The sequence below is a fragment of the Melanotaenia boesemani genome, chromosome 14 (assembly GCF_017639745.1).
Source record: "Melanotaenia boesemani isolate fMelBoe1 chromosome 14, fMelBoe1.pri, whole genome shotgun sequence".
Lineage (NCBI taxonomy): Eukaryota > Metazoa > Chordata > Actinopteri > Atheriniformes > Melanotaeniidae > Melanotaenia > Melanotaenia boesemani.
Genome location: NC_055695.1, coordinates 15489536 through 15512661, shown reverse-complemented (window position 1 = coordinate 15512661; position 23126 = coordinate 15489536). Strand labels below are relative to the sequence as shown.

General features: G+C 38.3%; 1 protein-coding gene across 1 annotated transcript in view; it reads left to right on the top strand.

Moving 5' to 3' along the window:
• The window catches only part of tsc22d2 (TSC22 domain family 2), a 34963-nt gene extending 12085 nt beyond the window's left edge, over window positions 1-22878 (top strand). Inside the window, exons 2-3 of the mRNA XM_042006203.1 lie at window positions 20098-20149; window positions 20536-22878. Coding sequence (XP_041862137.1) covers window positions 20098-20149; window positions 20536-20820 — 337 coding nt within the window. The 3' untranslated portion in view covers window positions 20821-22878. The remainder of the gene's footprint in view (window positions 1-20097; window positions 20150-20535) is intronic.
• Window positions 22879-23126: the final 248 nt, after the last annotated feature.

The following is a 23126-nucleotide window of genomic DNA, read 5'->3' as shown; positions in this document are numbered from 1 at the left end:
TTCAGTGCTTCAATAGGCAAGAAATCTGGATAACTTTGCAACTCTTAACTTTGGATTCTTAGCTTGATTGTTTAGCTTCACCTCTGCACCTGCAGCCTCTGCTACCAGGAGTTAAGGGGTTAACATTTGGTTTTATGGGTGTAATGTCAGGTCTGTAGATGTACGTATAAACTTGTGTGGTATCCGCAGATCGTCCAGAATCTCAGCTACCAGCTCAGTAAAGCCATTTCTATGATCACCAAATACAGTTTGTTCAAAAAACATGCAGTATAAAAATTAGAGGCGTTAATTAATGCGTTAACCCGATAATAATGTGTTAACATGCTCAGCTTTTATATATATATATATATATATACACACACACACACACACAGATATATGAAGAAGGGGCGTTATGTGTGGAGTCAATCTCCCACAGTGAGAAATGAGGGTTGAACAAGGTTTCAGTGCCTTGGGCCCCCCGGAGCTCAACATGTGTGCATTGTGAGTAATGAGGATGTGTGGAAAGTATGGCAGGCAGATGCACTTGAGTCATCCATCCTCTTTCTGTTCTCTAGCCTGCTTTCAGTGGGTCTTAATGTCTTATCTAGCTTCCTGGTGCCTGTGTCTTTTCATCTGTTGTCCATCCCTCTGTGTTTATGTGTGTGTGTTGTGGTGTGATGGTGTTGAACTCCCTTAGGAATTGAAGAGAAGACAGAGTGAATTAGAGAGTTCAGGGGTATCCCAGTCATGTCATTTTTTACTAACTAATCCATTCCAGTCTTCCTATAGAGGTGTTTTGGTCCTCTGTGTTGTAATGTGAGCGTACAGTGATGATGGGGAAGATAACTTTTGCTAAAAGTTCACAGCTTATTTCACCTTGCCAGTGTTGGCATAATATAGATCAGAATATGTGAGTATTCCTTGCTTGTGTTTTTAAACAATAATTTCACATTTACTTTAGGATAATATGAATTTATGGATCCATCAGTTTTACGAGTTGAAATCTCTCCTGAGTGAAATGAGAGACTTGTATATGATCACACTAAAGCCATAATAATAAAAGACTTTGAGACATATGCTACATTGATTCAAGAAGGTTTAAAGTATTGCAATTAAAATTTAGCAAAATAAAATACTAATGAGCAGAAAAAACTTGATGTGGATCTTAAAGTTAAAACCTTTCTCTTACCAGCTTTGTTTAAAATAAGCTTCAAGTCAGGGCAGTGATGAGTTCTCTAAAAGGCCAACTAGGGTCATATTTGTTCTGCAGAATGCATCGCACACGAACGCTCTCTTTTATTTCCTGTCATCAGTCAGCAAATGTGCAGGTTTAGTTAAAACCTCAGTTTCCTTCTTAGCTTTGATGCTCACTTTCGTATTCTGTCAAAAGCTTCCACCGTTGTCTTCTTCCTCTTCCGTTTCTTAAGTCTTAACTCACAGTCTGTTCCTGCACATCCTCCGGTGTTATGAGCAAGCGTTTTCAAGGAAGCGGGCATGTGTCATTGTGGCTGAGTTAACGAATGGTTTATACATATGGTTCAGAACATATGGCACCTTGGCTTTTCACTAGATCAGACTCGTCATCAGTGCCTTAAACTCACTGACTTCACCAATTCAGATGATTATCTTCTTATTTTTTATCTCAAACTTGATGTAAGATAATGTAAGATAAAGTGTGTTAAATGGGAATTTTTGTTAATTTTTTGTTTTAAAACCTGTTTGCATCCTACTGTACTTCATTTGTTTACATCAGCACTTCAATAGACTGCAAGAAAAGTGGATAATCACAAGTCTTTTCCACTCGGTTAGTAGCTTTAATACTGTTAGGCTTCTGTAGTTTTATATCATTTAAGAGATATCTAGCCTGAGACAAGCTGACCTCCTGGTGAGGTGGGACGGTTAGTTCATGCTGATCTTTAACACTGTCGTGCTTCTGTACTTTTCATCTGAGTCAGCCGCTATGTTTAACATGTTAAAATATTTCAGGAACATTCCTATCTGAGCTGTAGAGGTGTGAAACATGAACTCAGCTGAAAGGTACGTGTATGCTCAAGCACTGCTCTCTTTTTGCCCCCTGACCAAAAAAGAGGAAAAAAAAAACTGTTTGATCTTTATTTATAGTTTCGCACTGAAAGTACTCAAAGTACTCATGATTTTTTTTTTCCCAAAGCTCAATCGGATTTCTCTCCTGCTGCCTTGGTGCTCTTTCATTTGGTCCCTTTGCCACCCCGAGCTCTGGCCCAAAAACGAGGTCGGCCAAAAAAATCCCCTCACCAAACAATGGAAAATATTCAGGCACCACTTCCTGTGCTGTCAATGAATGTACCCCACCAAACACACAGCAGCTGAAATCAGGAAGGGCATTGCATTGGCATTTTATCACTAAACCACTCGCTGAAAGGTTTTTTTGTGGATGTGAAAAACCACATTCAGCGTGTAGCTGTGATAGATCCTCTACAATCAGCAGTAATTAATTGTCAATAAATTTTGTCCTTGTGACAATGATACCACGTTTTACTAATTCTCTTGTTTTTCTACACCATACAAAGACCTATGAAAGGAACCCTTGTCTTGACTTCCTGCAGTAGATAATGATTTAGACTGATGACTATTTATTATTTAGGTTTTTGGTATGTAAAAAGTGTTTACTGTGATTTGTCTAAGGAATCTGTTACAAGCTACGTAACACAGCAATGATTCAAGTCATGTATGAAACGAACCAGTGACATTGTCATAGAAATGTGTATAATTAAACTGAGTTATTTTTGCCATTGTTGTTACATTTTAATAAAGATTTTATAAAAGAGACTAAAGCCCTGCCAGATTTTCCAGACATTAAAGAGTCCATTCACATAATCACTAAACCCTCATACCCTTACAACTTAATTAGACTGTTTAGGTTAAGAGTGCTTGTCATTAAAATAAATAGTAATAAATCCTTCTCTCCATATGTTCTCTGTAGCTTGGCAGATCCTGTATGTCCTTCTTAGTCGCCTGGCCTGCCTACTTAACCCCAGGCAGAGTTGCCGGCATGTGACAGGCCAGTGTTTGTAGAGAGAAACAGACCTGCCTGCTGGTATGGCAAAGTTCATTGGGCCGGCGTCACGCCTCAGAAACCAATTCTACACTCTGTTTAACCTGTGAAATAGATGAACCTGAACCCTACACAGTGAAATTGAGCAGAGAGGCTCACGCTAATGTTCAACACCCAGCTGAGTGAGCTGCCCCGGTTGTGATTATCCTGACTCATCTCTACTCATGGTAACAATTATGTGCAACTTAAAAAGAAAATTAACGAGCTTCTGAGAATGCTCATATTAGTGTGACATATCTTTCAATACTTTACATGTTTGCTAGGTTTTGCTGAGGCATCACACATACTTTTTGGATGGCTGAAGCTTGAGCTGTAATGTTATTTACTGAGTCATGTCTTCTTCTTGGTTAAAAGAGCGGTCAGCTTTGAGTTTGTTGGTTGGCTCCACAGCTGGGAACTTGTCTGAATTTGGTATGGCTGCAGGCTTTGCAACTGAATCTTTTTTTTTTTTTTTTTTTTGCTCTCCCACAGCTTCTCTTAGTCACAGCATTATGACAACAAATATTTTATGGGGTCACATCTCATCCAAGCATCAGTTTTAGACAGCATCCTGATCTGCATCACGTCTGGGCCAGAAAAAAACTCTGCAAATTAAATGTCTGTGACGTAAACGGGGAGAGTTTTGTGTGCATGACATGTAGATAAAGATGTGTTGTCACATGTGTGGAGATCGACATCAAAGAGTTAGTTGCAGGGAAAACAAGTCCATAAGAGCAGCCAACATTTCAAAACTCACTATTTGCTTTGGTCTTTTGTGTCATGCTGCTTGTACTTAAGACTTTGTGACTCTGACTCTTTAGTTGAAAAACTTATTTCAAAGAAAGAAAAACAGCATTTTTTTGTTGTTAGAATTCCTAGTCTCAGAGTTGATTTTAGGTTGATTATCATTGCAGCACAATACTTTTTACATAATGTTTCTACTGCAGTCGTTATTCTAAAAACATCGCTGCTAATCAAAGCTTCTAATGTGCCTGAAAGCATTGTTAGTGTTGCAACTGGAACATGCTGAAAGGCCATTTTCCATGTGATTGAAGGCTGTGGCTCTATGATAACTTCTTTTCTGACAGAAGCGTTGAGTGCTAAATCTGTTAAGCACACATCATGAGACCAGCAATGACAGAATGGTGGGATGTGGCTTCCAACAACTTGAGTAACAACTATTTTCTTTGACGGGAACTTTTATTTTTATTTGCTGGGTTGTTTCTCGCTTTTCAACACAATGAGACCCTTGATACAGTTTTATTTGGTTTGGAAACAACTTTAAATTTAGAGTTATTCCTGAATAATGTGACAGAATAGTCAGCCCTGTCTTAGTTATTTCTTACTGTCTAGCACAGATAAGATCCTGAAATATGAACCATTTGACAACTTTGGTTACAACTAAAACTGTTGATTTTAAGTGTAACTAGATTATTTATAACTAAATGACAAATGATTTACATTTCCAGTCAAATTTATTCATATTTTAAAAACTTTTTATGATCTTCAGCGCTTGAAATAGAGAAGGAATATTGTACAAAAGCACACTGTGTTTAACCAACAGATCTAGCAGTAAAATAAGACATAATAAAGTCATGTTGTATGATGTCATACGTGTGTTATTGTGATTTAAAATACCTTGAAGTCTTTTTGTTGTGGGCAGTTTTTAAGCTTGGGATTATGTGCATATTTTATGCATGTAATACGCTTACTATTTACACTAGTCTGGTATTTTGGTATTACTTAAATAGGTTTACAAACCTAATTTCATTTAGAAAATAGCATTTGCAACATGAGCACAAAGTACATTAAAAAATGTTTTTTTCCTCTCTCGTTAAAAGAGAGAACGAGGAACCTTATGCATCTGTATTGTGAAAGAAGATATTGCTATTTTAGATAGCAAAATGAATATATACACACAAGGATTATCCAAGTTCACTCTTGGTCAGTTTCACCCCCGTTTTAATGCTTCCAGTCAGGTCTGATTTTTCCTCCATGTTCATCCATTTGCTGAGTGACACATTATTTGCTTTATCTCTATATTTATCACCATGATCAACATTAAATTAATTTTAATCCATCTTTAAAATTGTTTTTTTTTTGGCCAGCCCTACTTCTTACTGTACATTAACTGTGCAAAAAGTCCCGTTGTACCAGCATGATGTTGGCCAGGTCTGCCACTGCCATGTGAATAAAGAAACAAAAGGGAGATCATGACATCTAATCAAGGTGATAGTCTGACACCGCAGGCCAAAATAACAAAACTAAAACAGTTTTCCAGTCCACACATAAACATTACAGGTGGAGTTTATGCAGATCTGCACCCTGGAAGGTGTTTTCTAGAAGTGCCAGGGTCAGTCCTCAAACACTGCATTTGAATGTGTATGATAGACAGAAAACGTGTGGTTATCAAAACCTGTTGTGTGCACTAAGACTGAGTCTGAATAGGCAGAAACTGATACTTTAGTAAGCAATGAAGCAAAGTGAAAAACCTTGTAAAATAGTAGATCAGCAGCATTGTTACTTGCATGTAGACTTTAATGATTGTCTGCTTCCCCACTGATTCAATATTCAGAAAAAAACTGATAACCAAAGATTAGCTGGTTCTTTCCAGATTGCTGCAGTCCACAAAAAAAACTAAACTAAAAGACTTAAACTTTAGGTAACCTTAGTTACCTCTGCAACACATTAACTAAATCACCATGCTTTAAAATAGTATGATAAACAGCACCAACAGAAATTAAGATATTAGATATTAAACTTTATTTTATTTATTCTTTTTGTCAATTATTTAACATTGTTCTAGTCTCAAACAAATTAATCTCATTACTGATTTTTCCTCGTCTACTAAATCCCAAAAAACGTTCTGCACACTTAGAGCTGTAAAACAGACTTTTCCTTTACTTCATCCTGCAGGGTTTTAGGTTAGGTGACTCATTCGGATTAATTTTTTTCCCTGGCATTTCTCTCTATAGACTGCCTTGATTTTCAAATGTCTGTTTTTGGCTCTATGTCTGATGAAATTGGTTAGTTTTCTCTCCTGCCTCATTTATCTTATTTGCAAATGACTCATCTCAACAAAACCAGGTACTTTGGCTCGCTCAGAGCTGAGGTCACAGCTGCTTCTTGAAGTATGTTAGTGAGATCTTAAAACTTGCATTGTCTAAATACCTCACCAGTGCTTCAGGAAACTCAAAGGTCTCTGGCTGCTGTTGATGAGGTGTGGCAGAGATAAATCTGTCAAGGGCTCAGATATGGAAACTAAACCATAAATCAGGCTCAACTGTCACCAATACAGTAGTGGATAATTAACCCAACAATGAAGATTTTAGAGATTAATTCCTTTTCTGGCTTTATTTTTTCATCCAGAGGGTTTATCATAAAATTATAATGAAACAGTTAAAGCTTTAAGATATTACATTATTGCAACAAATGGTACATTTTCTACTTAAGCTTTAAGTTACTTTACTTTTTCCACATTTTTGTTTTTTAATCTTTGGTATAGTGTTGTTTAATTGGTCTAAAGTTCTTTTTTTTACTGTGTTCTATTTGCAGAATAATGACACAATGTCGTGTCATAAATTGAATTAGACAATATATGAAATCAGTTATTTTTTTTGTTTTCACTTTTTAACAGTGCTGTTGCTCAAATCTACAAGCCAACATTTTCTGAAGTTAATGCAACAAATGTAGCTGTCATTGTTTCTTTGCACCTATGCAGCGCAGCAACAAGTAATAGCTTCTGCAGCCTCTAAAAACAGTGAAATAATGCTAAAGAATGATTGTCATCTTTGACGACGATATAAAAATGCTTGGTTTCGCAACGTTGGATGTTGTGTCCAACACAGAAGGTTTGATGTGTAAACTTTACACAGAGTAAATGTAGTGGGCAAGACAAACCTGCTGTTGCACCAGAAACAAATACATGTAATGTTTAGCTGGTTATTTAACAAGAACACCACCAGTGGAAAGAAATATGAAGCGTTGGCATTTCATATTGGGATAGCCGAGCTGGTTGACCCAGATTCTAAACCAGTGAAGTGTTATTAAATGGTAAATGGTCTGTATTTATATAGTGCTTTTACTGTACCTGGAATGATACCCAAAGCTTTACATTATACATCACATTCACCCATTCACACACACTGATGGCGGAAGCTGCCATGCAAGGCGCTCAACCACGACCCATCAGGAGCAAATTAGGGTTCGGTGTCTTGCTCAGAGACACCTAGACATGAGCTTGACAGGCCGAGGATCGAACCGGCACCCCTCAGGCTACGATACGACCACTCTACCCACTGAGCCACACCACCCCTAAAAGTGCTAAAGTGATTTATTTATTTATATTTTTTGTTCAACAGTGTAAGTGTGAGTAAAGATTATGATTCTCTTGCCATCTCAGTGATGCAAAATGGAAAAAAACTGGTTCTAAGTTGGGCTCTGGCTCTGAACCAGCGCTTTCTGAAAAGAGTTGTGCAACATGGATTGTTTCACCATTTCCTCTGACCTGTCATTGTGGGTCATTTAAGATCACTGTCACTTAAGCTGTAAGTGTAAAAACAAATTAAACAGGATTGTGGCAATGGCAGGCAATGTGTTGGGAAAACATCAACTGCCTCTTGTGAATATTTATTTTTATTAATATTTATTTATACTGAAACGACAAAAGAAAAGCTAAGAGAATCCTAGCAGATAGTGATCACCCTCTGTACTGTCAGTTTGAGCTGTCAGTTTCTCTGTCTTTCATACCAAAGGCCATCGGCATTCTTAACTCAACAAAGTGACCAATCCCGAGAGGTTGATTTAAACTGCTGCACTTTTAGTTTTTTACTTCTTAATCTTTATCTTTTATGTGTTTTAGATGTATTTTTGTCACATTATTTTTTGTGCTTTTATTGCCAAAAACTATTTTCCACTTTAGTGGACAATTAATATCTGTTCTGTTTTAATTTGTTCTGTTCCTCCCTGTTTCGCATTTTCTTTCTTCCTCTTTTTAAATGTGTTCTTCTTTTCTTTTGCTCATGTTTCTCGCATCTCTGCTTGCTACCCATACTAATGCGGGAAGCCGTCCACTGCTTTCTACCAGGCTTCCTGGCCTAGCAAATGACGAGGGTCAAAGCCCGTCAACATTGGGTTCAGGTGTGTTTACATGTCTGTGTGGTCTGGACTGGCTGGCTAAACTAGACCTGGCAACGCTTCATTCCTGATCATCTAGCAAGAAAAAGTCCTCATAAGTAGTCATTTAGGTGTTAATGGAACCACAAAGAATAATTTTTCAGAAACCTTTAATTGCTGACAACATGAGACTTATTTATTTTTAGATTTTTTTAAAAGGTTTACAGTTAAACTTGCATCATTGAGGTTTCTTTCTGACCAAAACTAAACTAATTATATACACTCCCCTCCAAAGGTATTGGAACAGTGAGGCCAGTTTCTTTATTTTTGCTGTAAACTGTGAACATTTGGATTTGACATCAAAAGATGAATATGAGATAAAGATCCATATACTTCCGCTAACCTAAGAATTTTGTTTTGTTCCAAATTATGAACCCAAGCCACTGCCACCCCTATTAAAGAGTTATTCAAATATTTGTAAACATTTATAAATACAATAAAAAAAAAGGTATTTGTCTTTAGGGCTGGCTGATAAATTTCTAGATTTATTAAAAATAGCTGTTTAGGACCATGTGTTTTTATGAACCTTTAATATAAACCACCATCGGGCTTTCGTAGTGTACTCAGCTCACTCCCTTCACATATCTTGCAGAAACACACATTAACAAAACATGACAAGATATGGCAGCTAGCAAAGAAGAGCTTGTTCCCAAAAAGTCGCTGTGTTATCAAATTTATGGAACTAATTCAGTTTTGCGACCTAAAACCTACAACACAAAATTACATTTTTATAGGCGTTTTCTACCAAAGGTGGCAGAGCTGATTTATTTCAACACGTAATGCTGTTGAGTGGGAGATATGCTGCTCTCTGCAAGATGCACAGAATCCTAGCAGCCCATAAACTCCCGCTAAGAGACAACCAACATCGGGGGAATCATTTTCAGTGTATCCTGTATGACAAGAGACTCTGCGGAAAAAGCTCACGAATACCGTCACGTTTTTTGGATACAAGAGACACTTGTACATTTAAAAAAAAAAAGCTTTTGTTTGTTCTACACAAGTCCCAATGTTAGAATAGTTATTTTAATGCCATGCAATGTTATGAAAAGTTATACACATTTTGCTGTTAAGTTTAATGGTGGTTGTTAACAATAGTGGGGCCTAGCATTTTGTTTTAATAGTTTGTTTCAAATCTTGTGTTTACTTGCACTTGAAATTTAGGTTAACTCCCAGAGGGGGGGGATAAAAACAAGAACAAAAGTTGTTTCGAGTCATTTCTGTCATTGCCTCGTAAAACTGGACATTTCGGTAGGTGCAAGTCTGTGGAGCATGCAGAATGCATGGCACTGATGAGGCTTCAGACTGTGTGTCTGGACCCTTTGTATTTGGTAGCATTTCACAGCTCCTTGACATCTAGAGTATCTACAGTTTGCCAGTCACGAGGAGTGGGGTGCTTAGGTTTCTCTAGCCCCTGGGGTGAGTATGTGCTGCAAAGTTCAAGATTTTTAGGGCTGCATGAAGCTAATATGACAAACTTTTACAACGTCATCTTTTCTGAAGTTTGTCATTTGTACGCTTGGATAAGAAGCTGGTGATCAACAGCCGTCCGTGCTAGGAAGTGTGATGTTCAAATTCAGTCTGAGCTTTGAAGTGTCTTAAAGTTAAAGTAATTAATGCTGGAGCCTGAGATACTTTTACTAACCTGAAATGACTGTTCCTGTGTTCAGTGCTTTGAGCTCAATGAAATTAACCTCACAGATCAATTTATAAGGCTTTCTCATGCAAGTTATCTACTAGTCCTTTTTTTTTTTTTTTTTTTTTACAGCTATTTGTGCAAAATAGACGACTTGAGCTTCTTTAATATTTGGTTGCATATTTGTTTATTAGCACAGAAACTTCAGACTGATTCCAGCTTATCTGTCACTTTTTAGTAGTTATAACAATTTCAAATAATGTAATTAGCACGTTAATAGCTTTTCTTTCCCTTTTGAAGTCTAAGGTAATTCTTTGATCTGTAGCATGTTGGTTTCTGAATGCCGATTAGTTTGTACTTAGAAGTTAATTTGTGCTTTGCATTTGTCAGTTAGCGTCTTTGTTCCTATCTGTTATCTCATGAAGGCTGCCAACAGATTTTGGCAAACAAATTTAAGTCACTTTTGTTCGGGTCCTTGATGTTTACAACGTGACTTGTTATATCATGACTGCAGATGAGAACCTTTAAGCAAAGAGCTCTGGTGCAACAGTTTGCTATTTGGCTCCGAGAACACAGAGATCAGGAAATTGGAAAGTAAATTTGCGTGGTTTTAATTTAGACTTTTACCTGATAAGCTAAACTGAACACAGAAATTGAACCGGGGATGGTGTCCCTGTGACATAAGTGGTCTTTCATCCAAATTAATCCTGAAATCAAATTTTAAATGTGAGCCGCTCAAATAGCTTTTTTGCCCTCAGAATAAATTGTTTTCAAAAGGAATTTATGCTTTGGTATTTAACTTGTTCCTTCTGTACTGCAGGTTTTGTTTTCAGTCATTACTTTAAAGTTACAATGCTTTTAAAATGTTATTTTAAAAATCCATTTATTAAAAATTGTGCTCTGCATTGACTACTTAGGGCAGGGCTACTCAATTCGGTCCTACGAGGGCCGCAATCCAGCAGGTTTTCCATGTATTCCTGTACCAACACACCTGAGTCAAATTAATGAGTTATTGTGTAGAACCTGATTGGCTGTTAGAGCCACCTAATTTGACTCAGGTGTGTTGGTGCAGGGATACATGGAAAACCTGCTGGATTGCGGCCCTCGTAGGACCGAATTGAGTAGCCCTGACTTAGGGTGTATTCACACCAGGATAGTCTGCTAGACTTGGCTAGGTAGTTTGTCTTCACCATGCACTTCGCAATCAAATCAAGCCTTTTAAATAATGTATTTCCAACTTCACCAGAGATCACTGTATCACCATTTTTATGGCATCAAGAATTACTGAAGAAAAGATGAGAAGCACAACGAAGGAGAAAACCTATTGATCTTATGGTTTCCATTACATAAGAGCAAAACATGGAGCTACATTAGATCCTAGTGGTCCCAGGTTGATCATATTTTTATAATAAATTTTATGCCATTTTTTCACATCTGACTGACATTTCTCCTGGCCAGAGCTGCCTGTTGTCCCACATACAAATGTTTCTTTGTGTTTAGCCACAATTCCCTGCAATGAACCCGCAATCCCCTTTACTTTGTAGTCTGTTTCCTTTATGCGGTTCACTTATAGTGGACTAACTTCCTCATCTGGATGCAGACCAGAATCTGCTTCTGTGATCTAAATCAGAGTTTGCGGATTCACAATTTCCCAAATGAAGCAGATTTTTGAGCACACGGACTAGGATTTGAATCAAAAGGTCTGGTGTGAATGTGCCCTAAGATTCATATAAGCTTATCCTTCAAAGCAATCCAGATAAGATGCCAATGTTTACGTAAGGAAAACAGTAGCAGTTCAGCAAGTGTGTCCTTCCAGCTGGCAGAAGACTCAGTGGCACCGTTTGTTCCTCTTCCAGCTCTAGTTTACCTTCAGGCGCAGTAACAGTGGAGCATTATGCAAAACTTTTCAACTAACCGCTGGTAAAGCTGAGAGAGATGTCTCATTCCAGCTCCCTTTGTCCAGAGCCTGCTCTCCTGCAAGGTTGGGCTTGTTGGAAGTAGTTTGGGGGGGGGGGGGGGGGGGGGGGGGGGGTATTGCTCACAAACAGTTTGAGGGCCTAAAAGAGCATTCCTGTAAGTTACTGATTTAGGAAAAATGTAAAACCACAGTATGGCCGTGATCCTCATTTGTGGTATTTATCTTAAGGTTGTTCTGCTCTGCTCATCAAAATATTTCCGCCTGTTGATCTTTAAATTGCGTGCGGTACAGATTAAACTAAGAGATAAAACTAAGAACAGCTTGTGACATAAATTCAAAGATGGATTCAAATTCGGACTCTCATTCATATTAAATGAAAGTATAGATGGAATTGTTGATTTTTGTCTGTAAACATATGACTTAAATTAGCACTTACGAAGCAAATGTGTGTGCTTGTGTAATTAGCACACTTTCTATGAGTTTTGAGTTTCACGGCTGTGTTTTTGAGGTTTTATTTTAGTGTTCACAGACGCAGCTAGCTCCTCCATAATATGGTTCAAATTTGGAGCAATATGAAAATATGAATTCCCGAGTTTTGAGATGTTTCGTTTCCTAATTTATTGATAAAAATATTTGAAAATTAAAAAATGATGTAGTTTTTTATTATTATAACATTTTCTGTTAGACTTGCCATTACATTTTCTGTGAAGAAAATGCTGAGCATATGAAATTATGTTTAATATCATGAACTTAAAATTATATCATTATTTATTTGATCTCATACAGTTCTGCTTAAATCTCCTGGTAACAGTTCATCTTTCAGTCACAAAAATAAGTTTATTTTCTTCTAACTAGATAACAAGTTTGCATTTGTAAACATTCCAGGAGAATTCTGCTGAATGGACTTATTGTGAGACTGTGATTTATACTAAATAAAACAGCTGCAGCTTTTTCTGTATTTTTCTACAAAGATCAGCTTTATGATAATGGACAATAATGAAAAGACAGATTCATATTTATTATTTGAGCACACCTAGTCAGTAGCTGCAGACTTCACCATAGAGCGTTATTTGATGCAGACCAGGTGTGTGGCCACTGCTTGACGCAGAAACAAACATTCATTATTGTAGTGCAGAGCAGAGTTAAATATGGGAGTCACTTTCCCTTCATGCAAAAACTTACCCACACTCAAAAACACATTGTAATTGCCAACAGAATTTGAGATGTATTCTCAGGGAAACTAGCACATTTCACCTGCGGGATCTTTCTTCCAGTTTGAGTGAAGTTTCAACCATCTGTTTGGCAGATTTCACTGTAGGGGTCTTCTGCCTTAGATAAGACCTGACTTAACATGGTGTAGTACTTATGTCTTCAGAATAATCCCTGTTTGCTATATTGCCTAATTAGTTAGAGCCAAGACAAGCATATACATGTTTTAGAAGCTGGAACCAGTTCATATTAGTCATTTCGCTTCCCAGGGTAAAGTTAGGCTGGTAAGCTGATTTAAAGATTGTTGCAGATCTAAACTCAAGTTTGACATTTTCACTTTTAACTATTCCATTTCATAAACTTTGTGATTGTGCTTAAACTTTGTTGTATAGTCAAATCATTATTAAAATTATTATTATTAATTATTATTATTAAAATAAAAAACTAGATTCAAACCACTGTGGTAAACAGGGGCTGAGACATGCAATAGACCCACTGTTGACAAAGCATAGTGCCTAATTACACCAGTGTGACCCAAACCTAGCTCTTCAGATGATAAGTGCTTGATCCTGTGATGAATGCTTTGCTGAATACTGAGGCTCGTTCACAGTCTGGTGCCAGGATTTTCCCATTAAAACTTCGGGAGTAACTCTATTACTGTTAAAACATTCCAGTGGGGTCTTAATCCAGATAGTCAAACCAGTGGCCTAGGCCCAAGTCTCTTAAGCAAGAAAAAAAAGTGGTGAAATTTGATATGGAGGCACATGCAGTACAGCAAAGATCTGGTTTTACTTGAAAGCCATCTTGACAGTGATTATTTATGGCAGGAGAAGGACCCCTGCCTCAGATCCCCCACTGTGTTTCCATATGGAGTTTGATGGTGATGTTACACTGTGGCTCTATCGTTTTTTCAGGAGCCGCAGAGGTGGCTCAGCAGTCATTAACAAATATCCCTGCCAGCAGTTATTTTAGCCCTCAATCCGGCTAAAATAACATGGCCTTCCATAAACGGCTTAAATTAACAGTAATGGATGAAGTGCATCCCTTCCTCAAGAGCTCAGATATTGTCCTTGCTGGTATGAAACCCCTGAGGGGACTCAAATATTTCTCATGCTCTCCATTATCCAGCTTGTCCACTTAGTCCAACTGGATTTGTCCATATCTAAAGGGAGGAGAGGCTGCCTGGCTTCCTGTATGCCAAATAGGGACAAATGCTGAAGAGAGACCAGCTTGTACACTAATTCAGTGGTGACACAACACGCATGGGTGTATTTTTCCGCCTGTTTACGAGGGGAGCTTGGTGGCAGCAGGCATGAATACTCATGACTCTGATTTAGTGCTTGAGAAATAAGACTTCCTTTCATTTCTGCCTTATTTTGTTCAGCCTCTATTGTGTCATTTTGGAACAGTCTGTATGTAGATGGCAAGTCCCGGCAATACAGCATCCACAACATCCATGTTCAGAGACACATATTAGCATGTCCAGCATCCTGCAATTGTCACCCTTGTTTGGAGCTTTATATGCAATAAAGTTAGAATGAATTAGTTTATATTCCTTCAGACTTGTTTGTGTGTAATATGCAAATTTTATTATATTTAGATTTCTGTGAGTTTGTTTGAGAAAATGTTAAATTCATGGAAAAATTGATATATCACTAGAATGACCTAAAAGTTGCCCTGCTAGACATTTCTATAGTACAGTTTCACTTAAAGTAAATTAATTTCAGCAACAAACTGGGAAAATTGTGTTGTATGCTGACTACTTACCTTAGAAAACTGCATGGGATTGATCTAACCGGACAAGTAAACATGAGGGGCTACCGGACCTGCTGCACAAACACCTTCTGGAAAAATACTTCTTTGTTTTCAGAGGGTTGCTCAGTTGGTCGCTGGGTCACACGGTTTTTGACCTTTTTTCCAATAATGAGATGTAAAATCCACTTCCAGTTCTCATAACCTTTGTATTAACCAGGTTGCATTCTGAGTTTCACTTCAGTGCTGCAACCATAGGCCAGCAAATTTATCTGCTACTTTATTTTCAAGCAAAATGTCAAGTCTTCAACTGGCTCCGTCCTCTCAAATAACAAAAACAACAACTTTATTTAATTTAACATTACCCGATAAATCAAAGAAATAATCAGTATGAAATACAATTGTATTTATTATTTTTTCGGTGGTGATTTTGCACGTTATCACCATATAATCATAATCATTGGCAATGTGTCAGTGTTGACCAAATGGCTCATTATCCACATGTTCAGTTAAGTCAGTATGTATAAGGCTAGCAATTTGAGGCATATGATGATGATATTAAGAACCACAGCAAACATTGTCATCCAGTGGGAACTCCCAGTTGATTTCTGGCCCAACAATGAATTCATTCAGAGTCATGACTCCTCTTGCTGGAAGCTGCTTTTTACTTTTCATCTCAATCAATTGAAACCTTCAGTGACCCCATCTGGTGAAGTAGTAGAATTACATCTTTTAAGTCAAACATAATGAGCAAGACTAAAGCCTGCGTTTATGTCCAAAGGAGAAGAACAGTGAATGACTTGTCAACGAGCACTCTCATCTGTTTTTGTAGCCCCCCGTCTTCCAGCTATTGTTTTGAAATACAGTCACTGGGAGGAAGAGGGTGGGTTTATGACCGTAATCCCGAGGTCTAATTTATACAGCTGCCTCCCCCCACAGTGACTGTTTGTATGCCTTTGGGGATAGGGACGTGTGCCGATGCATCTGTGCCGTAATGGAAACCACATTGAAATTCTGATAATATAAATCATGATATGATAAATATGGAGTAGTGGCGGAGAACATGCTTTTCTTCAGCACGTGTCTCATATGAAGTTGTCTCAGAAAATTGAGGAGAAAGAAGTAACTTGGGGTGGGTTTGCAGATGTAGGAGAAATGACCGGTACCAAAGCAGACTGTAGTTATAGCACTGAAGAGCCAGTTAGCAGAGAGGAACTGTGTGTTAACCCAGCATGATGGCCGCTCTGTCCCAGGTGTCTGGGTTTTCAGGCGCAGCTCTCTGACCGGAGATGTCCTGAGCTGGAATCTGCTGCCTTGTAGTGCTGGAGACATTGTTGGTTAGGTGCATGTGCACCCTGCTGAAGTCTGTAGGAAAGGTCCATGTAGAGGTTAACACAGCAAGCAGTCTTATATAAAGCACCACATGTCTGTGAATGAAATGTACAGTTTGCTGTGTTTTTCTTGGACACCAAATGGCAAGAACTTTTTTTTTTTTTTTTTTTTTTTTTTTTGACAGATGTAGTGATTCTACAGCCTAATCTAATTCCACCTGCATGCCTCTTGTTCTTTGTTATTGATAAAAACACATTCCAGCGTAAGCTTGTGGACATTCTCCTCTTTCACCATCCCAGATGTGTAGATGGTCAGTTCAAAGGAAGGAATGTCTTCTCCTGGCATTGTTTATCAGCGTTATTATCACACAACGTAGCCAGACGTTTGTTGTGGAATGTAACTCCTTTACCCCACTGTCACAGCATCAGTGTGGATCAGTCATGCTGTTCATAATCTACAAACTGATGTTAAGCCATTTTAGCTGCTGGGGAATTCAACAAGGGTACAAGAGTGCAGGAAATTGAGCTTGAATTTAATGTTTTGCTTCACCCCACATGTTTTTTGCTCCAGGAAAGAATGACCAGGGGGGGATTCAGACAAGAACCTGGTCTATACAAATGTACTCAGCAAAAGTCCTGTGAAGCTTCTATGTTAGGTGGTTTGGTGCTATATTTCCTAGTTGCTGGTGGGGTGGGTTGTGTTTGTAATTGTTTCAGTCTGGCTGCTGGTCCCCTTAACATGGACGTACACTCCAACGGCACTGAGGTCAGAAAAGCTCCTCCTTGTTGTTCCAAAATCCAGACCCACAATCAGAGGTGATTGAGCTTTTTCAATACAGCTCCCCTCCCAGATGAAACTGGCCCCCACTCTGAAAACTTTTAAATCATGTCTTACAACACATTTTTACTCCTTGGATTTCAGCACAGCATTGTGTGGTCTCCATTTGTCTTTTAATGCATTTTAGCCTTTTAATTTCTCTTAGTTTTTTAGTATTGAAATTTCTTCTAGTGTATCTTAAGCTTTTAATTTCTTTTAGTGTGTTTTAGTCTTTCAAGTTAAGTGTATTCTACCATGTTTTTGCCTCCTATTTGCTATTGTGGACTGTGTTAATCTGGTCATTTCTTTTAATGCATTTTAATCTTTAAGTTGCTTTTAGTGTATTTTAGTTTTAATTTCTTTTAACATATTTCATAGTTTTTAGATTTCTTTGGTATACTTTAGATATATTAGTTTATTTTGTTTTAAGTTAAGTTTTTTAATATCTTTTTGAAGAGCAGATTTTGGCTGTGTATGGAATGTCTCCGTGTCAACATTTATATTTTGTATGTACAGCACATTAGCAACCATGTGTTTTGAAATGTGCTATATGAGCAAAATGGATTGGTTTGGATACTCACATGTCACAACTTAATGGGGCTACTTGTCCTCAGTCTTTTGAGATCACATGTAGGAGGCAAATGTAGAGAAGTGAGAAAGAAAAAAGTTTGTAATCAAGTTTGACACAAGATGGATAAATTGGTTGTGAAGCCTTTTAACATTTCAGGAACAAAAACAGCTTTGCCTGTACTTGCACTGCCTCAGTTCTTAATTAATGTTGAGCCTCAAGAATAAGTCGTTCTGTGCCTCTAGAGATTTTTGGCACACGGTGGCAGTGAATATGTTGCTTGTGCATGAGGCTTCTCGGGAGTAAAAGAAGCAGGAGGAGGAGAGAAAGGCAGAGCTCCGCCTCCCCCGGACTCTCACCATGTGATCAAGCGGGGTTTTAAGAAACACTAAGCTCGTATTGAAACAAGAGTCGCTCGTGTTTTCATCTTTCGTGGACTAATCTTGTTAGGAACAGTTTTGGGGAGAAATTGTAACATGCGTTGCAAGATGAGCTACAGTCTGCCCTGCTCGCCGGGAACTTCGCCTACTTATTCAGGGAGATTGATGACTTACAGGGCGAGATGCGTCAGGTAAAACTCATCCTTTTACCTTTTTTCCCGCTGTGTCGTCCTCCATAAAGGAGACTGTGTGTCCACAAGGAAAACGCTTAGGTGGTTACAGCCTGATGTCTAACTGAAAGTAGTTTTTTTTCTTTTAATACACATTTAAATGCTTTGTTTTGTGCTTCATGCACATGGTTCAGGTCTCATCTGCTCAGTGGCCATTTGCTGTGGGTCTGACCCCCGCATGGCTTCATGTATTTTCCCAGCAGCTGTTAGTAATGAGGGGCACTCCATTCTATCTGGCTGTCACACACATCAAACTGTTTCGCTTCGAGTGTGGCATATGTTTGGTGTTTGTTTATATCATGCGACCCCTCTCTGGGTTCCCTATAGAGCTGTGTACGTGCCCCCCAGCACGCGGGATGTAAATAATGGCCACACTATGGGGCGCTATGTGATGAGGGAGATGTGTAATACTGACATTTTAATAAACTATAATTTAAATTAACATAATACAGATTTAATGTAGTTTTAATTTAAGTCACTTTGTTTGATTATATGCCAATTTGTATTTTTTTTGACGTGTTAGAAGACGAAGCAAAACTCACGAGCCCATATTCACGCGCATTAACGCATATGTTAGGTTTATATCTATATTAATATTTAAATAAGCTTTACCCTACTCTTAAATTTTTACCGGGTTTACTCCTACAACCTTTGTGGAGTTTAAGCACTTAATTAAAATCTTTTGAGGCTTTCTGCACATTTTGTTCTCCCTCTTGCGCCGGCTCCTGGTCAGAGCTGCTTTAAAACGCGTTGGTCACTTTTTTCTTTTTTCTATGAATCCACATCGGAGCAGGGCGGCGATTGTGCAAGAAAGCATTTGGAAAAAGAGCTTTTTTCCCCCCTCTCTAAAGATCCTATTCGTTTTTATGCCTTGAGGAAAATTGCGCATCTTGATTTTGGTTTATGAGAATCTGGACTGGAGCCAAGTATGTGATCAATTTATGTCCCGAACTGTAGATATGTTGCAACTGTCTTTATTTAAGGAGGAATATGGATGAAAAACGGGATGCTACACTTCACTATTAGCCGAGGATGGGTTTTAATGAAGTCTGATGGCATAGAGGAATTCAGGGCACTCTACCAAAATATCAAATGTTTGGTTTATAAGGAGAGCCATAGATTTTGCTGATCATTTCAGCTTAATCTCTCCTGCAGAGTGGAGTCATTCTCCACGTGTGAAACGTGCTTCATTGTAGAGTCATGCCTGCAATCACAGGATTGTGGTATCTCTATTTTAATCCCCTGGTGATTATCACGGATCACACTGCTGTGTTTCATCCTGTCGTTGTTTAGTTTATTTGAAATATTTAATTCTTTTTTATGGCATAAAGCGACGCTTTGCACTTGCTGCTCTCTCTCTCTCTCTCTAAATATATATATATATATATATATATATATATATATATGTGTATATATATATATATATATATATATATATATATATATATATATATGTGTATATATATATGTGTATATATATATGTGTATATATATGTATATGTGTGTGTGTGTGCGCAGCAGAATACCAGTTTATTTTCTCTATATATAAATTTAACCAGTTAAACCGTTTAATGCAAATTCTTCATCTTCTCAGTCAGAGGTAAAGGCCAAAGATGCATCACCTTCTTAGAAGATATTATGGCTTAATGTTGGTTAGTAAATCTGGGGGTTTGAGCTGCTGACTGATCCCAAAGTTCTGCTTGTTGTGTTAGTAGGTGACCTCTTCACCTCTCACCCCATTCTGAAGCTTTTTCTCTGAGTTCTCTGGTCTGGGTGTTGCTATTTTGTAAAGAAGCTGAAAATGGTGCCAAAAAGTGTACCTCTGTCATGTATTAATCATCATCTCATTATCTGGTAGCTGATACCAGAAAAATACCTGAGTTTATTTCTGTGGCATCTCAGAAGTCACTGTGGAATTTTTCATCTCTGTCAAATCTATATTTGGAAGTTTGTGAAAGTGCTGATACCGTTCCAAAACATGTGGCATATCTGAGATGGATATCTGATTTCTTTCTCTTCCTATCCACAGTGCATCTGGTGCCAGTGTTGTTGCCATTGATAACAAGATTGAACAGGCAATGGTGAGTTTTTTCACACAATACAAAGCTATAACCAAAGCAGTTATGCAACACACTTTATCTGCCGATTGGTTTCATAACAACATTCCATGGCTGACACAACTAATGGTATGAACATAAAACTGACTCAGATATTTTAACTGTAATTAATTAATACAGCTCATTTAGACACTCATAATTTTTGTAAATGTCTACATTAGAGAAACATTAAAAACTCATTTTTGTAGAGGCCGTTTGATTTGCAAGTGATCTCTCAGAGAAAGTATTTGCAAACTTTTATGTTGCTAAAAAGAGATGGCACATTAAGTTTTTCTTTTTTCTTGTGAAAAAGCTAAAATCAACTACTACAACTACTTGTTCATTTTAATTTCTCCCCCTTCCTTTCTCAGGACCTTGTGAAGAGCCACCTGATGTACGCCGTTCGTGAGGAGGTGGAGGTGCTGAAGGAGCAGATCAAGGAGCTGTACGAAAGAAACTCTGTGTTGGAGCGCGAGAACGCTGTGCTGAAGTCGCTGGCCAACTCTGAGCAGCTCAACCAGCTGACCAATCAGCTCTGCAGCACATCGCCGCCACTGCAGCAGCACCCTCACCCACTCGTCACAAACAACACCCCCTCTCTGGTTCACCATGAGAGTCAGAGCATCCCCCATCAGCCAAACATCACCTCGGCGTGAACCCCTTTCCCTTTTATACACACGCGCTAACACACACCTCCCACAGACAGGAGGGGAAGATCCTGTCAGTAAAAACAGCAACTTCTACCGTCACCTTCGCCCCATCAAGCAAAAGGCTTAGCTCTGCTCAGTATGCTCCATTTGAATACAAGTCAACAACATCTTTGCTGCCGTTGTTTAGTGTTCATGCTGCCATCAATGGGTCTTCACATTATTAAGACATTTACCAGCCTTTGAAAAGTCTTATTCTGGCCCTGTGATTGGCTGCAAGTGAGGAAATAGAGGAGGAGCAGGGAGGCTGGTGCCTTCTGTAAAACTGAACCTCCTTTATGTGCAGGAGATGGGGTTCACGAGCAGATCAAGCTTGATTTTTATTTTGGGACAAAAGTGGTGAACGACTGTGTTGAAACCCTGTGAGGGACCACCGTGTTGGCGAGGGTCCTGTGAAAACATCTGACAAGGACTGTCCTCCAAGTGTCTACATCCCCACATCACTCCAGGGCTGGAGGAGGCCCACGTACGGAGGCGGAGGCAGGATTGAGGAAACAAAGACGCCAATGGTTGGCTCAGCTCAAGTGGAGCGAGTCGAAAGCCTCGGCTTGTTATATGCTGCATCAAAAGCTTGTGTTTTCTCAGAGCCACCGTACTTTGACATGAATCATCATTCTCATTAGTTCAGTTTTAGTATTTGCATTTATTTATTTCAGGGCTGCTATTTTCATAATGTAAATTAACGATGTCATGGAGAGGCTTATTAAAAACAAACAAAAAGTTCTCTTTGGTCTTTTGGTATTTTAAAATCTGTCAGGTATAAATTTGGTAGTTTCTTGCAACAAGTAGATCACAGTAAGTAGGCAATAAGTTCTATACTAGAGGTTCTTCTCAAACTAGTGCTAACACTAAAGCTGAGCTTTCATTAGGTGAAATCCTGGTTGAATGTATATTTTGTAAAGTATTAAAAGCAAGGAGGTCTTGTACAGGAGGACACCTGTTTAAAGATATGAAATATGTGATGGGATGTTTCCATAAAGAAAACTATTAATTTACTTTTTCTAGGATGTTTTTATTTTGTTTTTTGGTAAAAAATGGAAATGGATTTGGGGTTTGGTTGGGGAAGGGATGAAAAACTGTGAAAAAGTTTCAGCCTACTTTATAACCAAAGACTCAAAGTTGTAAGTCATATTTCTTTTTTTTTTTAATTGATCCTTAAATGCACACTTTTTTCCTGCTTTCTTCTTCCTTACAGATTTTGTTGCTGTTTTGCATGTTCTGCATGATCTATAATCACACCACTTTCTTACCTCATGTTTTTATCCAGCACACTTTTCTTCTGTCGGGTCGTTCTGTGTGTGGTTGCTAGACTGTTTCTGAAAGAGAAAGGGAACGGTGAGCTGAGAGAGGGGTGGTTAGTGCAAGAAATGAAAGAAAAAAATGAAAATGTGTTTGTCAGAGTGAGAGAGGGGCCTTGTATCAGATTGTTCTCAGATTTGTTCTCATGTAGATCCTGTTAAATTTCACATGTAGGGACAGAAGCTGCGTTGCAGGTTTCACTGAATGCAACATTTGGTTTTTAATCAGAACATGCAACTTGTTGCTTCTAAAGAAAAAACGAGCATCTACAGTAAAAGGAGAACATGGAAACAATTAAACATTTCATACATGAAAGCTGCTGCCCCTTGGATTGTGAATGAACGTATTATGGGATGTCGCGTCTTTGTGCCTCCTGTGCCGACGCCTGCAGTCATCAGGCAATTTAGGGTTTTTCTCTTTGTGGCTTAGAACCAAACCAAAATGCTTGGTAATTGTACAATCAGACATCTTTCTTTCTTTCTTTCTTTTTTTTTAAATTTTTTGATTTCTTTCCATTTTTTTAAAATGGGGCTCTTTACTTTCTTTTTTTTTTTTTCTTTCATTTGAAGGAGATGCCATGTACATGCCAAATGTACTGTATGAAAGTGATCACTGAGCCTTGGAGAAAATATCTTAACAAATGCCCTTGTAATGTGCTGTTCAGACGATTTTAGTTTTCAGTCAGAAATAAATAACTTTTATTACGAAGTCTTTGCCACGTGTTTTTATTTTTTCAACATCATTAAAAAAATGGGAAATCACTTGATGGGTTTTTTTTCTGGGCCATAAATGCAAAGTAGAAAATTGTCACATACAGGATTTTCTCTGCTGTCGTCTTTGTTGGTCTTTCAAGTTGTCATGAAGGTAAACAGAAAAGTGTGCTGCGGGTCACACAAACATGACCACCAGGACTCGCCCTGCAGGTAAAGTTGAAGGTTATCAGTTCATGACAGATG